At 44.2% G+C, this 26,941-nt stretch overlaps 1 protein-coding gene across 1 annotated transcript; it reads right to left on the bottom strand.

Moving 5' to 3' along the window:
• Positions 1-20,685: 20,685 nt before the first annotated feature.
• Positions 20,686-26,929, bottom strand: LOC147982653 (uncharacterized). Its single transcript, XM_087542621.1, has 7 exons — positions 25,352-26,929; positions 25,143-25,253; positions 24,489-24,658; positions 24,183-24,258; positions 23,616-23,694; positions 23,455-23,495; positions 20,686-22,947 (listed from the first exon to the last, which is right to left on the bottom strand). The coding sequence occupies exon 7, from the start codon at positions 21,616-21,618 to the stop codon at positions 20,686-20,688; it is 933 nt and encodes a 310-aa protein (XP_087398747.1). The 5' UTR covers positions 21,619-22,947; positions 23,455-23,495; positions 23,616-23,694; positions 24,183-24,258; positions 24,489-24,658; positions 25,143-25,253; positions 25,352-26,929.
• Between the last annotated feature and the right edge of the window lie 12 nt (positions 26,930-26,941).

Here is a 26,941-nt window from a genome sequence, read left to right as displayed (position 1 = left end):
GAGTCGTATAGAATATACGATCAACATGAAGATGTTCACCGATGATGACTAGTCCGTCTCACGTGATGATCGGACACGGCCTAGTTGACTCGGATCATGTTATACTTAGATGACTAGAAGAGGGATGTCTATCTAAGTGGGAGTTCATTGAATAATTTGATTAGATGAACTTAATTATCATGAACTTAGTCTAAAATCTTTGCAATATGTCTTGTAGATCAAATGGCCAACGTTGTCCCCAACTTCAACGCGTTCCTAGAGAAAACCAAGCTGAAAGATGATGGTAGCAACTATACGGACTGGGTCCGGAACTTGAGGATCATCCTCATAGCTGCCAAGAAAGAATATATCCTACTAGCACCGCTAGGTGACGCACCCGTCCCATAGAACCAAGACGTTATGAACGCTTGGCAAACACGTGCTGATGACTACTCCCTCGTTCAGTGCGGCATGCTTTACAGCTTAGAGCCGGGGCTCCAAAAGCGTTTTGAGAGACACGGAGCATATGAGATGTTCGAAGAGCTGAAAATGGTTTTCCAAGCTCATGCCCGGGTCAAGAGATATGAAGTCTCCGACAAATTCTTTAGCTGTAAGATGGAGGAAAATAGTTCTGTCAGTGAGCACATACTCACTATGTCTGGGTTACATAACCGCTTGACTCAGCTGGGAGTTAATCTCCCGGATGACGCGGTCATTGACAGAATCCTCCAGTCGCTTCCACCAAGCTACAAGAGCTTTGTGATGAACTTCAATATGCAGGGGATGGAAAAGACCATTCCTGAAGTATTTGCAATGCTGAAATCAGCAGAGGTAGAAGTCAAAAAGGAACATCAAGTGTTGATGGTGAATAAAACCACTAAGTTCAAGAAAGGCAAGGGTAAGAAAAACTTCAAGGACGGCAAGGGAGTTGCCGCGCCCGGTAAGCAAGCTACCGGGAAGAAGCCAAAGAATGGACCCAAGCCCGAGACTAAGTGCTTTTATTGCAAGGGAAGTGGTCACTGGAAGCGGAACTGCCCCAAATACTTAGCGGACAAGAAGGCCGGCAAAACGAAAGGTATATGTGATATACATGTAATTGATGTGTACCTTACCAGTACTCGTAGTAGCTCTTGGGTATTTGATACCGGTGCAGTTGCTCACATTTGTAACTCAAAGCAGGAGTTGCGGAATAAGCGGAGACTGGCGAAGGACGAGGTGACGATGCGCGTCGGGAATGGTTCCAAGGTCGATGTGATCGCCGTCGGCACGCTGCCTCTTCATTTACCTACGGGATTAGTTTTGAACCTCAATAATTGTTATTTAGTGCCAAGTTTGAGCATGAACATTGTATCAGGATCTCGTTTGATACGAGATGGCTACTCATTTAAATCTGAGAATAATGGTTGTTCTATTTATATGAGAGATATGTTTTATGGTCATGCTCCGATGGTGAATGGTTTATTCTTAATGAATCTCGAGCGTAATGCTACACATGTTCATAGTGTGAATACCAAAAGATGTAAGGTTGATAATGATAGTCCCACATACTTGTGGCACTGCCGCCTTGGTCACATAGGTGTCAAACGCATGAAGAAGCTCCATGCAGATGGACTTTTAGAGTCTCTTGATTATGAATCATTTGACACGTGCGAACCATGCCTCATGGGTAAAATGACCAAGACTCCGTTCTCAGGAACAATGGAGCGAGCAACCAACTTATTGGAAATCATACATACTGATGTGTGCGGTCCAATGAGTGTTGAGGCGCGCGGTGGCTATCGTTATGTTCTCACCCTCACTGATGACTTGAGTAGATATGGGTATATCTACTTAATGAAACACAAGTCTGAGACCTTTGAAAAGTTCAAGGAATTTCAGAGTGAGGTTGAAAATAAACGTGACAGAAAAATCAAGTTTCTACAATCAGATCGTGGAGGAGAATACTTGAGTCACGAATTTGGCACACACACTTAAGAAAATGTGGAATAGTTTCACAACTCATGCCGCCTGGAACACCTTAGAGTAATGGTGTGTCCGAACATCGTAATCGCACTCTATTAGATATGGTGCGATCTATGATGTCTCTTAGCGATTTACCGCTATCTTTTTGGGGCTATGCTTTAGAGACTGCCGCATTCACTTTAAATAGGGCTCCGTCGAAATCCGTTGAGACGACACCGTATGAATTATGGTTTGGGAAGAAACCTAAGCTGTCGTTTCTAAAAGTTTGGGGATGCGATGCTTATGTCAAGAAACTTCAACTTGAAAAGCTCGAACCCAAGTCAGAAAAACGCGTCTTCATAGGATACCCTAAAGAAACTATTGGGTATACCTTCTACCTCAGATCCGAAGGCAAGATCTTTGTTGCCAAGAATGGATCCTTTCTAGAGAAGGAGTTTCTCTCGAAAGAAGTAAGTGGGAGGAAAGTAGAACTTGATGAAGTGTTGCCTCTTGAACCGGAAAATGGCGCAACTCAAGAAAATGTTCCTGAGGTGCCTGCACCGACTAGAGAGGAAGTTAATGATGATGATCATGAAACTTCAGATCAAGTTGCTATGGAACTTCGTAGGTCCACAATTACACGTTCCGCACCAGAGTGGTACGGCAACCCTGTCTTGGAAATCATGTTGTTAGACAACGGTGAACCTTCGAACTATGAAGAAGCAATGGCGGGCCCGGATTCCGACAAATGGCTAGAAGCCATGAAATCCGAGATAGGATCCATGTATGAAAACAAAGAATGGACTTTGACTGACTTGCCCGATGATCGGCGAGCCATAGAAAGTAAATGGATCTTTAAGAAGAAGATAGACGCGGATGGTAATGTGACCATCCATAAAGCTCGGCTTGTCGCTAAGGGTTATCGACAAGTTCAAGGGGTTGACTACGATGAGACTTTCTCTCCCGTAGCAAAGCTGAAGTCCGTCCGAATCATGTTAGAAATTGCCGCATACTATGATTATGAGATATGGCAAATGGACGTCAAAACGGCATTCCTTAATGGTTTCCTTAAGGAAGAATTGTATATGATGCAGCCGGAAGGTTTTGTCGATCCTAAGAATGCTGACAAGGTGTGCAAGCTCCAACGCTCGATTTATGGGCTGGTGCAAGCATCTCGGAGTTGGAACATTCGCTTTGATGAGATGATCAAAGCGTTTGGGTTTACGCAGACTTATGGAGAAGCCTGCGTTTACAAGAAAGTGAGTGGGAGCTCTGTAGCATTTCTCATATTATATGTAGATGACATACTTTTAATGGGAAATGATATAGAACTCTTGGACAGCATTAAGGCCTACTTGAATAAGAGTTTTTCAATGAAGGACCTTGGAGAAGCTGCTTATATATTAGGCATCAAGATCTATAGAGATAGATCGAGACGCTTCATAGGTCTTTCACAAAGCACATACCTTGATAAGATATTGAAGAAGTTCAATATGGATCAGTCTGAGAAGGGGTTCTTACCTGTGTTACAAGGTGTGAAATTGAGCTCAGCTCAATGTCCGACCACGGTAGAAGATATAGAAGAGATGAGTGTCATCCCCTATGCCTCAGCCATAGGTTCTATTATGTATGCCATGCTGTGTACCAGACCTGATGTAAACCTTGCCGTAAGTTTGGTAGGAAGGTACCAAAGTAATCCCGGCAAGGAACACTGGACAGCGGTCAAGAATATCCTAAAGTACCTGAAAAGGACTAAGGAAATGTTTCTCGTTTATGGAGGTGACGAAGAGCTCGTCGTAAAGGATTACGTCGACGCTAGCTTCGACACAGATCTGGATGACTCTAAGTCACAAACCGGATACGTGTATATTTTGAATGGTGGGGCAGTAAGCTGGTGCAGTTGCAAGCAGAGCGTCGTGGCGGGATCTACATGTGAAGCAGAGTACATGGCAGCCTCGGAGGCAGCGCATGAAGCAATTTGGGTGAAGGAGTTCATCACCGACCTAGGAGTCATACCCAATGCGTCGGGGCCAATCAAACTCTTCTGTGACAACACTGGAGCTATTGCACTTGCCAAGGAGCCCAGGTTTCACAAGAAGACCAGGCACATCAAGCGTCGCTTCAACTCCATTCGTGAAAATGTTCAAGATGGAGACGTAGATATTTGTAAAGTACATACGGACCTGAATGTAGCAGATCCGTTGACTAAACCTCTCCCTAGAGCAAAACATGATCAACACCAGAATTCCATGGGTGTTCGATTCATCAGAATGCAACTAGATTATTGACTCTAGTGCAAGTGGGAGACTGTTGAAAATATGCCCTAGAGGCAATAATAAAAGTATTATTATTATATTTCCTTGTTCATGATAATTGTCTTTATTCATGCTATAATTGTGTTATCCGGAAATCGTAAATGCATGTGTGAATAATAGACACCAACATGTCCCTAGTAAGCCTCTAGTTGACTAGCTCGTTAATCAATAGATAGTCATGGTTTCCTGACTATGGACATTGGATGTCATTGATAACGAGATCACATCATTAGGAGAATGATGTGATGGACAAGACCCAATCCTAAACATAGCATTAAGATCGTATAGTTCGTTTGCTAGAGTTTTTCCAATGTCAAGTATCCTTTCCTTAGACCATGAGATCGTGTAACTCCCGGATACCGTAGGAGTGCTTTGGGTGTACCAAACATCACAACGTAACTGGGTGACAATAAAGGCAGACTACGGGTATCTCCGAAAGTGTCTGTTGGGTTGACACGGATCAAGACTGGGATTTGTCACTCCGTATGACGGAGAGGTATCACTGGGCCCACTCGGTAATGCATCATCATTATGAGCTCAAAGTGACCAAGTGTCTGGTCACGGGATCATGCATTACGGTACGAGTAAAGTGACTTGCCGGTAACGAGATTAAACAAGGTATTGGGATACCGACGATCGAATCTCGGGCAAGTAACATACCGATTGACAAAGGGAATTGCATACGGGGTTGCTTGAATCCTCGACATCGTGGTTCATCCGATGAGATCATTGAGGAGCATGTGGGAGCCAACATGGGTATCTAGATCCCGCTGTTGGTTATTGACCGGAGAGTCATCTCGGTCATGTCTACATGTCTCCCGAACCCGTGGGGTCTACACACTTAAGGTTCGGTGACGCTAGGGTTGTAAAGATATGTATATGCAGTAACCTGAATGTTGTTCGGAGTCCTGGATGAGATCCCGGACGTCACGAGGAGTTTCGGAATGGTCCGGAGGTAAAGAATTATATATAGGAAGTGCTATTTCGGCCATCGGGACAAGTTTCGGGGTCACCGGTATTGTACCGGGACCACCGGAAGGGTCCCGGGGGTCCACCGGGTGGGGCCACCCATCCCGGAGGGCCCCATGGGCCAAAGTGGGGAGGGGAACCAGCCCATAGTGGGCTGGTGTGCCCCCCTAGGCCCACCCCATGCGCCAAGGGTTGGAACCCTAGGGGTGGGGGGGCGCCCCACCTTGCCTTGGGGGCTACTCCAGCCCTGGCCGCCGCCCCCCCTAGGAGATCTCATCTCCTAGGGCCGGCGCCCCCCCCTAGGGGAGCCTATATAAAGAGGGGGAGGGAGGGGCAGCCGGATTTTGAGTCTTGGCGCCTCCCTCTCCCCTGCTACACCTCTTCCTCTCGTAGTATACGGCGAAGCCCTGCTACTGTGACGCCCTGCATCCACCACCACGCCGTCGTGCTGCTGGATCTTCATCAACCTCTCCTTCCCCCTTGCTGGATCAAGAAGGAGGAGACGTCACACTGACCGTATGTGTGTTGAACGCGGAGGTGCCGTCCGTTCGGTGCTAGGATCTCCGGTGATTTGGATCACGTCGAGTACGACTACCTCATCCCCGTTCTTTGAACGCTTCCGCTCGCGATCTACAAAGGTATGTAGATGCATCCGATCACTCATTGCTAGATGAACTCATAGATGGATCTTGGTGAAACCGTAGGAAAATTTTTGTTTTCTGCAACGTTCCCCATCATCTCGGCCATCTCCTCCTTGCTTCGGCAGTGAGCACCCTGTTCGGCTTTCAGCTCTTCAATTGCCTTTCCGGCAGCTGCATCACTTTTCCTGGCTTGCTCCTTGGCTCGGGAAAGTTTCGCCCGAAGATTCTCCATGGCAGCGGCACCATCTGCATCAAGCAGACACATTGTAAGATACTGGCATAAAGCTCCTCTTACCAGGTGCCACCATAGGAATTACATACCTTGTGCCTCGTCAAGCCGCTTGTTGACAAGCGCGATGTCGGCATCTGCCACGTCAAGTTGCCGCTTTAGCTCGGCAAATTCATCAGTCCGGCTAGCCACCAGAAACTTCGCCACCTACGTATGAAGGCGGCATATTAGACCTGGGATTATGATCCTCTGCGCGTCGTCACTTTTGACAATGCACAGAGTCTCAGGGGCTACTATCTATACAGGGCGCATCTTATTTATGCGCAACTGTCGCAAAAGTGTACATTATTTCTGTAGGATCGAAAGTATGTCTAGAGGGGGGGTGATTAGACTACTTAACCAAATAAAAACTTAACCTTTTCCCAATTTTAGTTCTTGGCAGATTTTAGCTATCTTAGGACAAGTCAAGCAATCATCACACAATTCAAGCAAGCATGCAAAGAGTATATTGGCAGCGGAAAGTAAAGCATGCAACTTGCAAGAATGTAAAGGGAAGGGTTTGGAGGATTCAAACGCAATTGGAGACACGGATGTTTTTCCCGTGGTTCGGATAGGTGGTGCTATCCTACATCCACGTTGATGGAGACTTCAACCCACGAAGGGTAACGGTTGCGCGAGTCCACGGAGGGCTCCACCCACGAAGGGTCCACGAAGAAGCAACCTTGTCTATCCCACCATGGCCATCGCCCACGGAGGACTTGCCTCACTAGCGGTAGATCTTCACGAAGTAGGCGATCTCCTTGCCCTTACAAACTCCTTGGTTCAACTCCACAATCTTGTCGGAGGCTCCCAAGTGACACCTAGCCAATCTAGGAGACACCACTCTCCAAGAAGTAACAAATCGTGTGTTGATGATGAACTCCTTGCTCTTGTGCTTCAAATGATAGTCTCCCCAACACTCAACTCTCTCTCATAGGATTTGGATCTGGTGGAAAGAAGATTTGAGTGGAAAGAAACTTGAGGAAGGCTAGAGATCAAGATTCATATGGTTGGAATGGAATATCTTGGTCTCAACACACGAGTAGGTGGTTCTCTCTCAGAACATATGAGTTGGAATGGTGTATGTGTTCTGATGGCTCTCTCTTCGAATGAAGAGGAGGTGGAGGGGTATATATAGCCTCCACACAAAATCCAACCGTTACACACAATTTACCAATCTCGGTGGGACCGAATGAACAAACTCGGTCGGACCGAAATAGTAAACCTAGTGACCATTAGAGATTTTCGGTGGGACTGACATGCAACTCGGTAGGACCGATTTTGTTAGGGTTAGGGCATAACGTAATCTCGGCGAGACCGATTACACAAACTCGGTGAGACCGATTTTGGTAATTAGCTAACCAGAGAGTTGGTCAGGCAAACTCGGTGGGACCGATTTGCTCTTTCGGTGAGACCGAAAAGTTACAAAAAGGAAACACTGAATTTACATTGCAATCTCGGTGGGACCGATTCGCTCTTTCGGTGAGACCGAAAAGTTACGAAAGGGAAAAAGAGAGTTTCCAATCCCATCTCGGTGAGACCGAGATCCTTATTGGTAGGACCGAATTGCTAGGGTTTGGCAGTGGCAAATGACAAGTGAAACTCGATGGTGCCGTATTGAAAGAATCGGTATGACCGAGTTTGGCTTAGAGTTTAGGTCATTTGTGGCTATGGAAAAGTGGTTGAGGATTTTGGAGCATATCACCAAGCACATAAAGCAAGAGGCTCATTAAGCAACACCTCATCCCTCCTTGATAGTATTGGCTTTTCCTAAAGACTCAATGTGATCTTGGATCACTAAAATATAAAATGAAGAGTCTTGAACTTTTGAGCTTGAGACAATTCTTTGTCCTTAGCATTTTGAGGGTTCCACTTTCACATCCATGCCATGCCAATCATTGAGCTTTCCTGAAATAATCATCTTGGAATAGCATTAGCTCAATGAGCTATATGTTGTTATGAATTACCAAAACCACCTAGGGATAGTTGCACTTTCAATCTCCCCCTTTTTGGTAATTGATGACAACATATAGATCAAAGCTTCGACAAGTTATAATAATCATGAAATACATCGTCGCTTTGAGAAGTATGTGACAAGTAAGAGCTCCCCCTAAATTTGTGCATATTTAGAATTTGCTTTGGACTGCAAATGCACAAGGAATTAGAGTCATGGGTTACTCTTCCATGTCACATACATCTTGGTGGAGCGCTCAAAAATGATAAGGATGAAATACATGCACTCATCACCAAGAATAGTGAGTGATCACATAAGATGGATAGAATGATAATATTAAGCAAACATTAAGTGTAGCTTATGATCAAACACATGATCATCGATGTCTCACACAGATAAGGGCATAGTATCTCACACACAAGCAAATAAAGTTCGAAAAACCACCAAATAAAACAAGAGAGAATAAAAGCAACACTCTCTCTCGAAGCCTATGATCTATACATTTTCTCCCCCTTTGGCAACAAGTTACCAAAAAGTTACCAAAAAGTGCTAAGTCGACACTCAGGCTTGATCTTCAGGTGGTGGTGGTGTCCGGAGCACTCCAAGGACGAAGCCTTCAGTAGACGTGGTCGGAGTCGAGGCTGAAGTGGACGCTGGAGCTGGTGGAACAGAGGCTGTGGCTGGTGCAGACGTGGTGGCTCTGGTGTTAGCAACTGGCACTGCAGACGACCTCGGACCTCGTGGCACCCTAGCAAAGGCATCAGTCGTAGTCTTGCCTCTCCTCTCCTGCATATCATCCTGGAGCTGCTCCACGGCAGTCTGTATCTCTGTCACCTTGATGTCCAAGTCATAGAACCTTTGTTCAACGATTCTCTCTAAGCTTGCCTGGTTCTGAGTCAGGGTGGCTAGTCCTTGCTCAATCCGCAGGGTGGACGCAATCAGGTAACCAAGCTACTCTTGTTTGGTCTTCAGGAAGTATTCAGATGCCTCCTCTTGAGTGGGCATCCTGGCAGCTTTCTCCTTCTTCGCCTTCTCCTTCTTGGCTTGTGCTTGGGCAGATGATGGCTCATTCTCAGTCATGACCACTTGATTATCTTCGAAGTCTGGATGGATGGGCAGGTGTTCCTTATCCAATAAATATACGCCCGTGCCCATCTTTGAGTTGATGAGCTCCTGAATTTGTGGGGCATACCCACAGCTCCTCTTCTGGTCGGCAGCTGTCCTCTTGATTGTTTCCACTATGAGGCTCATGACTTTGAATTTTTGAGGCACGTCAAAGACATGAAGCAAATTGATCGCGTGACCTCTGATCATCTTGTGATCTCCAGACTTGGGCAATAGGGTGTGCCTCAGTATCCAGTTGATAGTGGGCAGTCCTGATAGAAGATAATGCACTGAGCCAAACTTGAACGTGTCAAGTGCTTCATTCGGAATCTCCTTGTACATGTTGGACATAGAGTTGTGGTCCATCTTCTTGGCATAAATGTCCAAGTCATCTGCTTGCTCCTCTGGGGCATGAATTAGCTGAGCCCATTCAGCAACTGTGGACTGGTACCTCGTACCCTCTGACATCCATACAATCCTGCCATCTGGATAGAAATGGGCTGTGGAGTAGAACTGCATGATGAGTTCCTCGTTCCACTTTGTGAGCTTCTGCCCAACAAAGTCCTCTACTCCACACGCCTTAAAGCTGTCCTGCACTCCAGGGTAGTACTCTTCGTTGTCCTTGATATACTGCCAATCGACCCATCTCATATCGCAGACAATTGGCTTCTTGTCTAGCAGCACTATCTCATAGAAATCCTGCTGCTCCTTGGTGTGAAACCTGTAGTCAACTGCAGTCCTTCTCCTAGAAGCATATGGGTCTGCTTCTCTCCACTTCCTCAGCCCTGAATCTCTCCTGAGCTTCATATCCTCAGCCACAGGATGAGCATCGTTGTGGTCTGGGATCTTGGGTTTGAGCTTTCTAAGGACATTCTCTTCCTCTTCCTCTGCAGCTTCAGGCACCGGGGCCTTGTTCTTTTCAGTGGCTGTGATGCTTCTTGTGTTTCTCTTTGGCTTTGGCTTTGGAGCTGACTTGGCCTTGGGAGCAGCTGCCCCTGATCTTATGGCATCACCCATTAGCTTGGGTGCCTTAGGTGCTGGTGCAGCTACCTCTTCTTCTTCCTCCTCATCTTCCATGATGGAGGCCTTGCCAAGCACTCTGGCTACAGTTTTCTTTACCCTTTCCTTCCTCTTTTTGCCCTTAGCAGCAACTGGCTCAATGGGAGTGGGCTTCTCAGTTGAAGCTCTTGCCTTAGACATGGGCTGCCTGCCTGCTGGCCTTTTGATCTTCAGCCCTGGCTTTGTGCCCTGTGCTGGCTCAACTCTCTTGGAGGTGGCTTCCTCCTCTGCCACATAATCCTCATCTTTTGAGTCTGAGGTTCTCTTCTTTCTCTGACGTGTGGCAGCTTTAGGCAGATTGCTGGGGGTGCTCCTGCTGCCATCATCTGAGGAACTTGAGGGACTAGTGCCCTCACTCAACTGTACTTGCTGCTCTGACAAGTTCTGGCTGTCACTTTGGTCTGACATGATGCAAACTCTGACTGCTGACCCTGTGAAGAGATTATAGATGAGATAGAGGGGATGAGCATCACAAAATACAGAGATTTTTGCAAAAGAATAATTCAAAAACTTAGTTTTAGTTTTCCACTGAAAGCATCTCGGATCTACCGATTTCTAAACTCGGTGACACCGAAGCAGTTTTGGCACCAGAACTAGTGAACTCGGTCAGACCGAGTCACAGTTCGGTGGCACCGAGACTGCTAGGGTTTCATAGAGTTCCAAAATCGGTCACACCGATAAGTAATTCTCGGTCAGACCGAGTCTCACTTGTGCAATGGCATAAGCCAAATCGGTGGGACCGAGTTTTTCAACTCGGTGGGTCCGAGATGGTTTCGGCGGAAACTTAACCCTAAAATTTCCGAATTAAACCTAATCTACGAGTTCATTGACTGGATAGGAGTTTATCAATCGTGGCAAGAGTCATGATGATCACAATGTGCTAGGAATTGGATTGGAGAATAGCACAAAGATCGAGTCCATACCCTAGTTCGGCGGAGACTCGCTACGGCGGCAACGGCGGGGTAGAATTCCCGTTGACGGTGACGGAGACCAGCGGCTGGAGGCGGCTGGCGGCAAGGAGATGATCCGGAGACCAAGTCGGCAAAGCAGGCTATCGCGTGGGCGAAGAGGTTCGGAGAAATTTCCAAATTTTTGCCCGTGACTATATATAGCCCGACCCTGTCGGTGTGACCGAGTGGAACAACTCGGTGGCACCGAGATGCAAAACTGTATACAGTTATTGCAACTCGGTGTGACCGAGTGGTTCAAATCGGTTGCACCGAGATCGAAAACCTAGATCAACTTAATGATCTCGGTAGGACCGAAAGTAGGGAATCGGTCAGACCGAGAATCACAAAGAGGTTTTGGAAGTTTAAGTCTATGACGAATCGGGGACTCCGAGCGCTCCTCACACAGAGTGGTTCGAATCTGACTTGATCAAATTTTGTGCTGCAGCATGAATAGAGTTTAAGACGAGAAAAGCATAGATAGCTAGAGGAGGTTCTTAGGCATTCTTGTCCATCCACATGGCAAAAGGAGATAAAGCCAAACAATCAAAACAACAAGTGGATGTCCTCGAATGAGTAAAATATGCAACCAACATGCTCACACAATAAGATGGCAAAAGAAATATGTGGCAAAGCATGCACAAACAATTCTAGCATCTATCAAACAATTTGCGATGACTAGGTCATCTATATATGAGTATATTGACTTAGGAGTCAAGTGAGAACACTTGATCATAGGTCATACTCATCGTTTAAGCTCAAGTGGGATTACCACTTTTACATAAAGCATTGTTGTGTTCACACCTTTAGAGTTGCTTCAGCTCAAGTCTTAGAGCAAAGCTCCCCCTAGATGTGATATCCCCCCCTAAGAGGGATGAACTAACCTTGGGTTTTGTCGATGATGACTTCATGTAGATGTTGAAGATGTGGATGCTCAATGTTGATGTAGATCGCTTGGAGCCATCCATTTGAGTGAATTGCACTTTCAATACCTACATGGGTTAGTCCCACAAGGAACAAACAAGGATATCCATAGACATAGAGTGATGCACACACAAGATGATGTCCATGAAAACTTTAGGTTACCTTGTCCCTTGTCTTACCAACAAGAGGGTTTGTGACTCCTTGAACTAGTGCATGATGTGGAAGTTGATTGCACTTGTTCTTGCCAAAATGATAAGAGTGAAATATGTTGGCGGAGTCACCCTCAAGAACTCTCTAGTTCTTCTTCTTTTGGATCCACACCATCTTGATGGGAATCCTTGGAGTTGTAGTCGTACTTGATGAAGTGGAACTTGAAGTGGTCTTGGGAATCCACTTGACTAAGGTCTTGGGAGCTTCTTCAAATGCATCAATTTCCTCTTGAAGCTTGTCCTTGCCTTTTTGCTTGTAGTCTTGTGGTGGAAGATCATCTTGAGCTTGTGTCCCCTTGAAGGACGTATCATACTTCTCTTGTTGAGGAACAAACTTTGTCTTGGGGTATTGATCTTCTTCCCACTCAACTCCATTGGCATTGAACTTTCGTTCAAAACCAACACCTTGATTCTTCCGGTGCATTCCTTGCTTGCGCACAATTTCCTCGAATTGCTTACTCCCGGCAAGGCTTTTGTACACTCCTTTCTCTATAATTCCCTTCAATAAGCTATTTTCTTGCTCAAGTGTAACTTGGCTAAGAGAATCATTAGTGGAATCAAGAGAACTACTAGAAGCAACAATATTGGATTTAGCATGATCATTGTTACAACTAGAGGAAGAATCTTTCTTGTTCTTGTTACTAGACTTGACTTGAGGCATGTAAGTGGATAATAGTAAACGCTTGGAAATGTAAGAAGAACTTTTCTTGCGGAGATCATCATTGATTGCTTTTAAGAACTCATGCTCTTGCTCAATATTAAGCTTTTCAAAGCGTAATTTCTCATGAGCTCTTAAAAGTTCTCGATGATCTTCGAAGATAGTTTCATGAGCTAACTTAAGAGTGTTTAGTTCTTTAGTTAGAGCCTCAATCATCTCCTTATCATTGTCATTCGTTTTATCTTGATTAGCATGATTAATTGATGTTTCATCATAGTACTCATCACTAGAGTTGTCAACAAGCAAATCATCATCACCTAACAAGTCATCTTCATCACTATTAAAATCAACATACTCGGGGTGTGTTACCTTAGGACCTTTGGTCATGAAGCATCTTCCAATTCCTTCATTTGGTGAGTCAAATATGTCATAGGAGTTGGTTGACACAAGTGCTAGACCGGCAACACCTTCATCTTGAGTATCTTCGGAGTCGGAGTGATAACTTCTCTCGGAGTGGCTGTCGGAGTCGAAGCCGGATACCCATTCACCAACATGAGCTTGATGTCTTCATTTTGTGTAGCTCCTTGATGAGTTTTCTTTCCTTTCCGAATCCTTGCTTCTCCGTGAGTATCTCCGTTCATAATGATCATCTCTACTCCTTCTCTCTCTTGGTGGTGATTCTTTGCTTCTTCTTTTTGGAGAATCTTCTCTTCTCTTGTAGGGAGCCGTACACTCATTGGAATAATGTCCGGGTCTTCCACAATTGTAGCAGTTTCGCTCTCGACTAGAAGATCTTTTGTCATTGTAGGACCTTGACTTGAAGCTTCTATCTTTGCTTCTTCTCTTGTAGAACTTGTTGAAGTTCTTCACCATTAAGCTCAATTCTTCATTGAAGTTTTGTTTCTCACTTGATGATGTGGGGACTTCACATGACGCTTTGTAGGCACCACTTGATTTGTTGTGAAGTTCCTCTTTATCCTTGAGTGACATCTCATGAGCAACAATCCTTCCAATCACTTCCGTTGGTTTGAGATCTTTGTAATTGGGCATCATTTGGATCAATGTGCACACGGTATCATATTTCCCATCCAAGGCTCTTAGGATCTTCTTGATGATGAATCTATCGGTCATCTCTTCACTTCCTAAGCCGGCAATCTCATTTGTGATGAGAGCAAGCCTAGAGTACATTTCAGCGACACCTTCACCATCCTTCATTTTGAACTTGTCAAGTTGACTTTGGAGCACATCCAACTTGGATTCCTTGACGGAGTCGGTACCTTCGTGCATATCAATCAAAGTGTCCCAAATTTCCTTTGCATTCTCAAGACGGCTGATTTTGTTGAATTCTTCGGGGCACAATCCGTTGAAGAGAATATCACAAGCTTGAGCATTGTATTGCAACATCTTCAACTCATCCGCGGTAGCTTCACGGTTTGGTTCTCTCCCATCAAAGAAGTCACCTTGCAAACCAACACAAACAATAGCCCATACGGCGGGGTTATGTCCAAGAATATGTATTTTCATTTTATGCTTCCAACTAGCAAAATTAGTGCCATCAAAGTAAGGACCTCTACGGTGATAATTTCCCTCACTAGACGCCATACTCTCCTAGGTTGTGAAACCAAGGCTATGATCACCAAAAGCTATGGAGATCAAGGCAAATGGAGACCAAAGCTCTGATACCACTTGTAGGATCGAAAGTATGTCTAGAGGGGGGGTGATTAGACTACTTGACCAAATAAAAACTTAACCTTTTCCCAATTTTAGTTCTTGGCAGATTTTAGCTATCTTAGGACAAGTCAAGCAATTATCACACAATTCAAGCAAGCATGCAAAGAGTATATTGGCAGCGGAAAGTAAAGCATGCAACTTGCAAGAATGTAAAGGGAAGGGTTTGGAGGATTCAAACGCAATTGGAGACACGGATGTTTTTCCCGTGGTTCGGATAGGTGGTGCTATCCTACATCCACGTTGATGGAGACTTCAACCCACGAAGGGTAACGGTTGCGCGAGTCCACGGAGGGCTCCACCCACAAAGGGTCCACGAAGAAGCAACCTTGTCTATCCCACCATGGCCATCGCCCACGAAGGACTTGCCTCACTAGCGGTAGATCTTCACGAAGTAGGCGATCTCCTTGCCCTTACAAACTCCTTGGTTCAACTCCACAATCGTGTCGGAGGCTCCCAAGTGACACCTAGCCAATCTAGGAGACACCACTCTCCAAGAAGTAACAAATCGTGTGTTGATGATGAACTCCTTGCTCTTGTGCTTCAAATGATAGTCTCCCCAACACTCAACTCTCTCTCATAGGATTTGGATCTGGTGGAAAGAAGATTTGAGTGGAAAGCAACTTGGGGAAGGCTAGAGATCAAGATTCATATGGTTGGAATGGAATATCTTGGTCTCAACACACGAGTAGGTGGTTCTCTCTCAGAACATATGAGTTGGAATGGTGTATGTGTTCTGATGGCTCTCTCTTCGAATGAAGAGGAGGTGGAGGGGTATATATAGCCTCCACACAAAATCCAACCGTTACACACAATTTACCAATCTCGGTGGGACCGAATGAACAAACTCGGTCGGACCGAAATAGTAAACCTAGTGACCGTTAGAGATTTTCGGTGGGACTGACATGCAACTCGGTAGGACCAATTTTGTTAGGGTTAGGGCATAACGTAATCTTGGTGAGACCGATTACACAAACTCGGTGAGACCGATTTTGGTAATTAGCTAACCAGAGAGTTGGTCAGGCAAACTCGGTGGGACCGATTTGCTCTTTCGGTGAGACCGAAAAGTTACAAAAAGGAAACACTAAATTTACGTTGCAATCTCGTTGGGACCGATTCGCTCTTTCGGTGAGACCAAAAAGTTATGAAAGGGAAACAGAGAGTTTGCAATCCCATCTCGGTGAGACTGAGATCCTTATCGGTAGGACCGAATTGCTAGGGTTTGGCAGTGGCAAATGACAAGTGAAACTCGGTGGCGCCGGATTGAAAGAATCGGTATGACCGAGTTTGGCTTAGAGTTTAGGTCATTTGTGGCTATTGAAAAGTGGTTGAGGATTTTGGAGCATATCACCAAGCACATAAAGCAAGAGGCTCATTAAGCAACACCTCATCCCTCCTTGATAGTATTGGCTTTTCCTAAAGACTCAATGTGATCTTGGATCACTAAAATATAAAATGAAGAGTCTTGAACTTTTGAGCTTGAGCCAATTCTTTGTCCTTAGCATTTTGAGGGTTCCACTTTCACATCCATGCCATGCCAATCATTGAGCTTTTCTGAAATAATCATCTTGGAATAGCATTAGCTCAATGAGCTATATGTTGTTATGAATTACCAAAACCACCTAGGGATAGTTGCACTTTCAATTTCACGTACCTCAAAACCTGTCAGTAAACTCCTGACGGCCTCGTGCAATCCGCTCTCCGCGGATGAAATCCTCTCAATCACCGTACCCATCAATGCACGGTGCTCCTCTGAGATAGATGCTCGCCCTAGCAGATCCTTCAGCTCCTCCGACCGCGCACCGGACGGTGCCGGACTCGTCCGATGGCCCTTTTCGAAGGCCGGACGCGGAGGGCTTTGGGGGCCCATACGACTACCTTCCGGCCCTGCCTGATTCAGAGAAACCCTCCACGACGATACCTCAGGGTCGCCCACCTTGCTAGGCGGTATGGCAGGGGGAGGCGTTTCGCTCTCCATCATCTCCAGAAGAAGGTCCCCCGAAGACGAGCTCTGCTGAGAAGGGCTGAGGTCCGAGGTCTTAAAGCAAGGATTTCTCCCATCTCTTAAAAAGAAAACCTCTCTCTACTTACGGCTCGGTGGAGGTCTGATCCCCTTGAGGGCATAATTCGGCCGAGGTATCCCCCGGCGCAGGACCCTCTGACGAGGATTTCTTCCCCCGCTTTGAGACCATGGTCTTCGGGTCTTCAGAGGCGGTCCTCTTCTTCCCTTGAGGAGAGGAATTTTCGATTCCTCCCTTCTCAACAGCCTCCTTCGAAGAGGCGGTAGCTTCCTTGTCCCCTCCCTCGCTTTCCTCCGAAGGCACCACCTCCAACATCCTGACCAGCACGGGATCCACCCTTTGCTGTTGCTTATTCCTGTTCTTTTCTGCCTCATAATTGGCATTCCACCCTTTGCATATCCTCCTAAGTAACCTAATCTTGTATTGCCATCTATCCATAGGATCAGTAATGGAGCATGATTTGTTCCAGGTTTTTCTAACCAGGTCATCAGATCCTTCTACCTGCAGCCACCATTTTTCAAATCTAAATTGTTTTTCTCTTGGTGGTTGCAAAGCTCTAGTATCAAATAATAAGGGAGTATGGTCACTCCCCACCCTAGGGAGTGCTTTCATTTGCACAGCTGGGAATAAATTCTCCCAACAAGTGGAAATGAAAATTTTATCAATATTAGCCATCACCAGATTATCCTGGTTGTTGGCCCATGTAAATTTTCTAGTATAGTTTTTCAGTTCAATGAGGGCATATTTATTCACCCAATCATTGAAAAGGGTTACCCAATGTAAATTAACAGCTCCATTACTTTTCTCATCACTACTCCTAACTAAGTTGAAATCACCACCAATAATGGTAGGACCCAGCCAGGCTCCCATAGTGTTATGCAGCTCATTGATAAACTCAAGTTTGAGATTATCATATGCAGCCCCATACACAGTTATAAATCTCCATATATTACCATCTCTCCTATCTTTTAATAAGAAAGCAACAAAGAATTGTAGAATATCTACAGAAATAATCTCAAAGTCATCTTGCTTAATTCCAACCAGGATCCCACCTGCAGTACCAATAGCTGGCCTCCAGTTCCAGGTGAAATCACTATTTGGATCAAGAACTTTAATTTGATCACTAGAAAAAGAATCTTTCTTAGATTCAGAAAAACCAACCAGGTCAGCATGGGTATCTCTAATGAGTTTTCCCACAGCACTAAGTTTTTCAGGCTTATTCAGCCCTCTAACATTCCAAATTAGTCCTACTACCATTGATAAATTCTAGTTTTCTACAGCTATTTTTCTTACCAGACACTATCTCAGCCCATGTAGGGGTATTACCTGCTGTGTCACTAATGTGAACACTGCTAGGTCCTACAATTAATGGGGATTTTTTATAATTGTCCTCAAAGCTGATATCTAGATTAACAGGTAAGAAGCATTCTGGATGAGAATCTTTAAAAGTAGATAGCCTATTCTCCTCAATCAGCCTAATGGTCTGAATATTGTGGGAAATAGTGCTATCATCATCACCTAATTTCAGACCAGCTTTCCTAGCCTTAGAAATTAAGTTCTCATCATTGAAAGCAGAAAAGGAATTGGTGTTTTTGTTACCTTTTGGTATCTCCAGATCCTTGAGTTTTTTGAGATCTGCAGCTTTCTGTATTGCTGTTCTTCCATCTCTTTTAATTCTAGTATTCATCCTGGGCGCCACAATGGGGCCCCAATTTTTGCTTTGTCCCTGTTATATCTTTTGGGTATCATCTCCTATGTCTTTCTCTCCTTATGATTCTTCATCAAACTGCTCAAGCAACTGCACACCAATATTTTCCTTAGGGATTTTTTTCTGCAGGCTTTTCGATAACTTCACATCATTTTTCAGACCCAAAATAGCACTCTGAACTTTCTTTTCCAGCGTGTCCATTAGGTCCATGGGTTTCTGGGAGTGAGATGGCGCTCTTTGAGAGTTATGTCCAGGCCCTTTATCACTTGATCTTGTGTTTTTATCTTTGTCTTTATCAGTCTCCATATTTCTTGGTCCATGTAACTGCAGGTCCTTCTCAGGGTCCCCTTCAAGCAAAACATCATCAGAATTTTTTGTCTCCTGAGCACTAGGGCCAGCAGTCTCCACATCAGCAGTTTGCCCCCCCCCCTCCCCCTTGCAATTTCAACCTGGGCCTTAGTTCCAAAATCTGGGAGAAGGACAGTCAAGCACTCAACAGCAAAATTCTCAGAACTTGCAGCAGAAGAAGAAAAACAAGAACTTCAATTCTCAGAAAGATCAGCAGGGGAAGGCTAGTAATGCTGATAAGTCTGACAGTAGCCAGAGAAAAGAGGAAGATATCATAAACTCACGGCCTACATGTCAGATACATATAGACTGGTGTCTACACTAAAACTTCCCCCAAGGTGTGACCGGATACAATCTGAAAGGATTTGATTTGTTGAATGGAGTTCCACCCGATATGAACCTTCCTTTCTTGGACAATTGATTGAAATGTTTCAGCACAAGTTGGCCGACTGAATGTTGGTGCATGCTGACACGAAACTGGCCGGCTGCTGGTCTGGTTGGGACCTCCATTGATGACGGAAATAATCATCGACGGCGTGCATTTATGGAAGATGATGCTGACACGAAACAGAATGAGAGGAGAGCAACATATATGTTCCCGAAACTGCTAGTGTTCCAGGAAGCAGAGCAGAAACAACTTCAATCCTTATAATGCAATATCGGGTTCCTTTTCTGCGCAGGAGAGGTCCCTCCCTGATTTTAATACGGAAACCACAATATCAACACGGCCAAGAAACAAATAATACACTAGCCGGATACCTGACATGTTTTCTTTTCTTTGATGAGAGGATACTACGTACGATGAGAGAAAACTACTTAGGATCTGCTACACTCCTACCAGGGCTATGAAAACGCATGTCATCAGTTGGTTGCAGCTATGAGACTTGGCAACTAAAACCTCCCAATGGCGAACCAACCTGTGGTTGGATGGTTAGAGGGACTGTGGTATCCCTAGCCCACCAGGGTTCAAATCCTGGTGCTCGCATTTATTCCTGAATTTATTTCAGGATTTCCGGCGATGCGCATTTAGTGGGAGGAGACGTTCCTGTCGACGACGAGGTGCCTACGGTGACTTCGTAAATTTCAAGATGATGTGCCGGCTCAGTCTTTCGGAGGTGCTCATAGGGGTAGCATGTGCGTGTGTGCGTTCATAGGGCTGAGTGTATGCGTGTGTATATGAGCGCTTGCGTCTGTAATGTGTTCAAAGAAAACTAAAACCTCCCAATGCATACGTACTAGTACTCCAGCAAAGCACATGCATGCTGCTCAACGATGAAACCAAATAAATAAATTCTTGGTTGATTACATCAAGAAGAATACATGGTGCTGAACAATTTATCAATCACACGCGAATTAGATTTGTTGTTTCACAGTCTGTCTTTGACAAGCAGCATTCTCATCACAGCATTGTGTGACCGTGGTAGACACACCACACCCGCAACAACTCCTTGTTACAAGAAAAAAAAACATAACCACAAACCAACGAAATCACACACAGACGATAATTGCATCATTCTTCATAAGAAAATGAATAAGCAGGTGGGCACACACATACGAAACATCAAACCAGCGCCCATTTATTCTTGGGAAAACACACAGCCACAATCTGGTAAGCAAGGACCTGAAACATTGCAGCAACAGAAGCAGTTGACAGCAGCATAGGGGTCATCGTCGTCTTGCAACAAAACCTGTACAACACAGGTAATCATGATTGATACAACTAATTAATACAAGCAGAATTGATGAAGCTAGCAATTTGCTGCTCTACATATATGTGTGTGCAATTTATCTGTAGTTATTCAGGTCATACGTAACAGAGTACTTAATCACCCAGAGTCCATATATTAGGATAGAGGCATGAAACAATATCGAAAGAACGGGAGTGTGTGTACCTGAATAGTGTCTGGTCGGCTCACCATAAAACCGAGACTCTAGGCAAGTGCTTCTTGTAATACGCCGAGTGGTGCGGCTCAAAGAGGGAAGGGTCATGGCCGGCCTCCAGCCCGTCCCACTCCAGCTTCTCCCACCGGTCCTTCTCGCAGTCCACAACTGGACGGCTGTTTGGGCTGACGGCCGGGAGCCGCCTCAAACCCCAGCATCCCCTGACCCTGATGGTCTCAAGCTTGGGAGCAAACATCTTGGCTTCACATATATGTTGCAGCTTGAAGAGCTGATGCAGGTAGATATGCTTCAAGTTTGGCAGTTCCAGTACGCCTTTATGGTATCTAGCTATTCTTTTCAGAATCTCTGGCTCCACGGGGAACACCTGCCTTAGATCACCACAGAAGGTGATGTGGAGGGTCTCCAGGCTACTCAAGATGTATAACCTGGACCACTGGAGGGCAAATGTGAGCCTCGGGCAGGAGAGCAGGTGTATGCTCTGCAGTTTTACAAAGGAACGAGTGTCTTGAAAATCATGCGTGATTTCTTTGCTCCAAATGCAATGGGTCATCAGGAGATCTGCCGCCAAAAAGTTCACCAGCTCTTCAAAGTAGTAGTACCTCCGATCAATATTGAAGACCGTATGCATCTTTGGGCATCTCACCACGTGACAAGATTTCAGATGACTCCATACAAGTTTCTCTCTCTCTATGGACATCATGTGTTCTGGGACGACTGTGGTGATGGAAGAATTGTCATGCACACACAATGACTTGGCCTTTATCATTGCAAAGATGATAGCTTGCGTGCCTTGTATGCTATCGACACAAGTGTTGCTAATTCCATCACCAATCTCCACATGGTAGGTCGATGACTGAAATTGCGATGCACGGTTGTAGTCATGATCAATAGTTATGTTGTCAATAGCTGCATCAATGTAGGGGTTGTGAGAAGAATTGGACATTAATGGCTTTGCTAGGGCTGGCCCCAATTTTCCCCGCTACTGTTATCAGAGTCCATATTCTTCTTATTGAGCCACTGTCCACTTGCAGATATGCAGAGATTTAGATTGAACATATCAATGTTCATGTTCCAAAACATATTGGAACTTCTTAGCACCAATAACTGAATGAATTTCATGTCCATCATAGCAACATATGCTTGAAAATTACCCTTTTTAAACTTATCAAAATCAGGTGGTATTCTTCCAACCTCTTCTCCTCCCCGAGTGTCAATGCAGAGCAAACTTAATTCAGGCATCCCCGTTTCTAGCCAAAGCACAGCACGGAGTTGCTCACATCCCAATAGCATGACTCGCTAGAGACATGGGACCTGCACCACTTGAGTTGTGAGATCAAGAGTCTTGACTCCTGTGCCTGAGAAGTCCAGCTCCTCAAGGTTTGGAAGTGATCCCCTCAGTGTGAATTCAGACAATCTTGCACAACCAGCCAAGGAGATGCGGCTTATTTTGGCTTCCTTGAAATCATCTTTTCTTGGTCTTGCATCTAAGCTGAATGATTCAAGTGATGGAGGGAGTCCTTCAACATGCTCCAAACCAACACAACCATCTAGAACCAGTGTCTTGAGGCTAGTTGCACCTGACAAGCTGGGCAAGCCTGTCTCCAAAGAGCAGCATGTAGGGTCAATAACTCGAAGCTTGTGAAGATTTTGTGGTTGTCCCAATGCAGAAATGATGTGCCAAAACCTTCCATTCTTTATATGTACTAGATGACCGGTTGCGCCAATGGCGCAAAGGCCGAGAGTAAGCCATGTATTGAAAGAATGTACACTAATATTATTCGGGCACATATTGAAACATATGAAAATAAGTATTTATTGCTGGTAGATAGATGCTTAGTGATGATACATAATGTTCTAAGAAGCTTATGATTAATTATTTACGATGTTATTAGCAAAGAAAGTAGATAGTCACATATAGGCGCTATGAAGTGATAAATATTAAACAAAGTCATCGCTGCATGTTTGACCATGACGCAAAAAGCGAGAGCGAGCCAAGCATTCAAAGCATGTGTATGAGATTGATTTAGAATCAACTTAAAGATACTTATATTCCATTACACGAAAGCTTGATGCTTGAAAGAAAATATTCAGATCACTTGGTGATAGCATACATTGGCTTTACAAGACAGGCTATATTAGCATAGATGAATGGTGCATATAGTGCTTGCCCGTTAACCGCTCGAGTCTTGTACCCGCCATTGGCAGGAAGGAAAGAACCTACGACCCAGGCGGACGAACAACCTAGCCGCACACTGCAGACATGATCAGAGGCCTATAGAGGAACAAAAGAATCAAGCGACTGTGTATAAAACAATAAGCAGATGGTACACTTTATTAATTATTTTTCTAGTTGTTTTTCCTTTATCACCAAGCAGCACGTATTAGTTGGGTAAACAATAACCAGGTGGTACATTTGATATCGGAACCCCCATACATTTATTATCTCTACTCATTTAAAGAACTAACCCGAGCAGGCATTGCAAGACTATTAAGAATCGGTATGAAACTAAGAAAAGTGGGCATCCTCTGTAAACATGGATATCGACCAATGGCATATGAGCACACAATCACCCAGGAAGAAAACCACCAAGACAAGCATAAGTAATCAAGAACACATTTTTTTCTAACAAGATCTGAAGGAAAACCCATACAAAGCACGACAAGCATAATAAGGTGAACCCCGAAACACACAGACAGGCAACCTAGCCGCACAAATGCAGGAGTTCATGGCCTATATTATCAAGAAGTAATAACCCAAGGCAATCTGAGTAGACCTAACCTTGTTGGTTAACGGCATGGTCGAACGAACCAACAAAGAACCTGCACAGGCAGAGAAACATGCAATGCAAAATGTTTCAGCTCACAGGCATTTCATCGAACAGGAGACGGCATGAAAGATATTACCACATCTTGCAAGAATATAAGAGAAAGAAACCCCACATTAGCTTACGAAAACCAAATGTGGCCGAGACTGCCACATCCTCTGCTTAGGCGACATCCAGCAAAGCATAGTGCAGAACTGCAGATTCAGAACATGCAGATCATGTTAAGTTAAATACCCATATATATGTGCAAATATATCACTTCTAAATTTCACCAGTAAGTCATGACAATAGTTTGGCATTAACAATAGTGTAAAAAAATAGCAGGAAGCATACTTAGGCGACATCCAACCACGTAAGATTAGGTCACACTGTGATTTATTCGAGAAGGCTTACTGTGAATTGTAAGGAAATGAAATAAAAACCAGATACCAAATTGCTGCAGATGCACTCATGGTATAAACTCTGAAACATCAAAGTACTCAATTGATGAAATTAGAAAAGCAATACAGTTAGACTCACTTGATATGTTGCAGGTCAGACTCAAATCTGAGACACGCAAAATTGAGGTGTGATTTGACTGTATTGAGATTATGGCCAAACACCATTGCTTGTTTTTGGAAGAACAAAAAAGGGAAACTATTGCTACAGGAGATAGAATGGGAAAAACTCATCATGGGCATACCTTCAAATAATATATATAATGGCCAGAAACATACGAAAACATTAAGAATAGCAGATGCCGTCACCCACTTGCATCGCTGAATCATATGCAAAAGTACCTTTTATCAGCAAATATGTACGTTCATGGTTATAAAATATAACGCACCGGCAATAAGATTGTCTACCACTCCTATGGACTATTCCTTTTTTTATCATGCTTTGGTCAAGTCTAAATGCTAAAACCTATCTGAACGCTATCCTAAAATCAAGAGGTAACATCTCAAATAGTGCAGTTTCTTTAAAATGGATATGGGTTAGAGTATAGTACCCTTTCTTGGAGTATATCATTGGCATCCTTCAGTATGCCTTCCTGCAAAAAATTGCCACAAAAAGACACTGGAGAAGGGAATTGCTTTGCTCATATTTCCACAAGTTCAAGAAATCTCATTTGTGAACCTTGGTCTTGAGCATCTTAATCTCCCTAGATATGATCTGCATCTACTCAACAGAAAGGGGCCAATAATTATTTACAACAGAAGAAAGAGTGCAGTATAATATATCTATGGACTCCCAATTAGCATAAGGAGACATGAAAAGGCATATTCTAAAATATGTGATATATCATGGCCATTAAAGAATTGAAATCCCATCGATGCAACTACAAAAATGTAAACATCCAACAATTTCATATGTTTCCATTGCAAACTGCTGCGGCAAAGCAACAGTCACTCCGACAGGCGTGAGTAACAAGAAACCAAATGACAGTCTGATTCACAGAGAAGTTGGCCATTCACTTTAGCAGAGAAGTTGCAAATTCATTCATTCATTCATTTATTCTCTGCTTGATCTAGAGGAAGGTTGATTCATTTTTCACATTCAGTAAGTAAGGAAGGTTCGTTCGTTCATTTGACAAACAACAACAACAGCAACAGTGTGTGTAGCATCTTGATCCATCGAAGAAAGTGGGGGAGCAGGAAGGGACCTTGTGCGTGGGGTGGTAGCAGCCGTGGTCGGGCTGGACGGTATCTCCTTCGAACTCGTCCATGCATGCAAGGAAGGAGCTGTTGTACGTCACCTGCCGCTGCTACCGCTGCTGCACCGGACCGAATCGAACAGAAAAATAAATCAGGGGTCCGATCCGACCTTATGTGATGTGAGAGAGGAGAGGAGTCGGGGAAAGGGGGAGCTCACCGCTGCAACTGGGCGGCCGGAGAGGCGGAGGAGGGGATCCGCACCGGCGAGCCGTCACGTCGCCGAGGATCCGCGCCGACGAGCCAGCGAGAAGAAAGGCCAAAATATGTGCAGCTTGTCATATTAATATTATGTAGCAATTATTGGTTTTGATGCTGTATTCCTCTGTCATATGTAGCAATTTAAAGAGAATGGTCGTTCTGGTACTAATAGCAATGTAATTGGATTTCTGAATATGTTGCAGGGAAACATAAATTTACAGAATCAAAAGCATTATTTACAAATAGTTGAGCCTGCAATTAGAAGTCCGAGTAAGTGTAAACTTGCATTCAAAAAAAGAGTAGCTATAAACATAGCCAAATGGCCCGAAGACAAGACTGCAGTCTCTGAAAAGGTCAACACCAGCAAACATTGATGCTTCTAGTGAAATTTGTGAGTAGTGGACAGAAAAATGAAAATCAATTTAGTATATTCCATTTGAATGCTAAGAAATGGAAGTTAATTATATAAACCAATTAAAGAAGAGGACACTAAAAAACAGTTCATACATTTTTGGCAGGAATAGAATAACAAATATTAACTTATATATGTCAGAAAGTAGGTGAAGTAAAAAACCCTCTCCATCCGAACCACTTCATTGCAACATTAAAATGAGACATATTCCCTAGCCAAATTTGTAGCTGTAGGAAGTACATAGTTCAGAGGTTGAATGATATTCCCATTAGTAAACTGAACTATAGCAGGTGCTACAGACAACCATCTTTACTGTAACAACACGATTATATTCCTAAGAAACTATCATCTGCATTGGTTCTTTCTCAGGTTTAGGATATCCATTCCCCACATCTATCCTCAGCCATTTATATAGTAGGCAAAACTTATTTTTAATAAATACAACACATATATCATCAGAGCAATATACACCAGCTCAGGAGCAGGAAAAAAAGCACTGAAGTAGTAAATAGGAACGAAACAACAAAACTGATGATGGAAACTGCTCCTTAAGTGAATCTAAGGCGAGGGCCCAAACTCACAAAATATATGCCAGAAAGGAAATGGTAATAGGAGAGCAATAAAGGCAAATGAATGACCAAAAATAGCTACCCCCTCCCCCAAGGGCAAGGAATATGATATCCTTTGAAGGAACATCAGGTTGAAATATGTATAAAGAAATATTTAGCAGTGGAAATCAACTTAAGACTCCTTTGGCCAGTTCAGGAAGCAGAGAGTAGAAGACTTGCACCTTCTACATCTATCCTCAGCCTTTTATATAGTAGGCAAACTTATTTTTAACAAATACAACACATATATCATAAGAGCAATATATTTACATGCATCTACTCAATCAGTATAAAGGGATGACGGGTGAGATGGCAGTGGAAATCAAATTAAGCAAGTATCAATCATATCTCAGACTTCACTAAGGTACTTCAATTTTCAACCCATCAGCTAGAGCAGCATAAACATGGAAACAAGGCAATAAACCCAAGCTATGTAATTTGTTCTTGCCAGGAAGAAAATAAGGAGATAGCAACCATCTATTCAGGTGGCCTGCAACCTACAGCCATCACCGCGCAGAGCCAATTGAGG

The sequence above is a fragment of the Triticum urartu genome, chromosome 2A (assembly GCF_056163025.1).
Source record: "Triticum urartu cultivar PI428250 chromosome 2A, HENAU_Tu73, whole genome shotgun sequence".
Lineage (NCBI taxonomy): Eukaryota > Viridiplantae > Streptophyta > Magnoliopsida > Poales > Poaceae > Triticum > Triticum urartu.
The sequence above is the reverse complement of the archived record's forward strand: the minus strand, read 5'-3'. Positions and strand labels throughout refer to the sequence as shown.

Bases quoted from the DNA above. Each gene is read 5' to 3' on its own strand.
- LOC147982653 (XM_087542621.1), bottom strand. From the start codon at position 21,618: ATGTCCAATTCTTCTCACAACCCCTACATTGATGCAGCTATTGACAAC.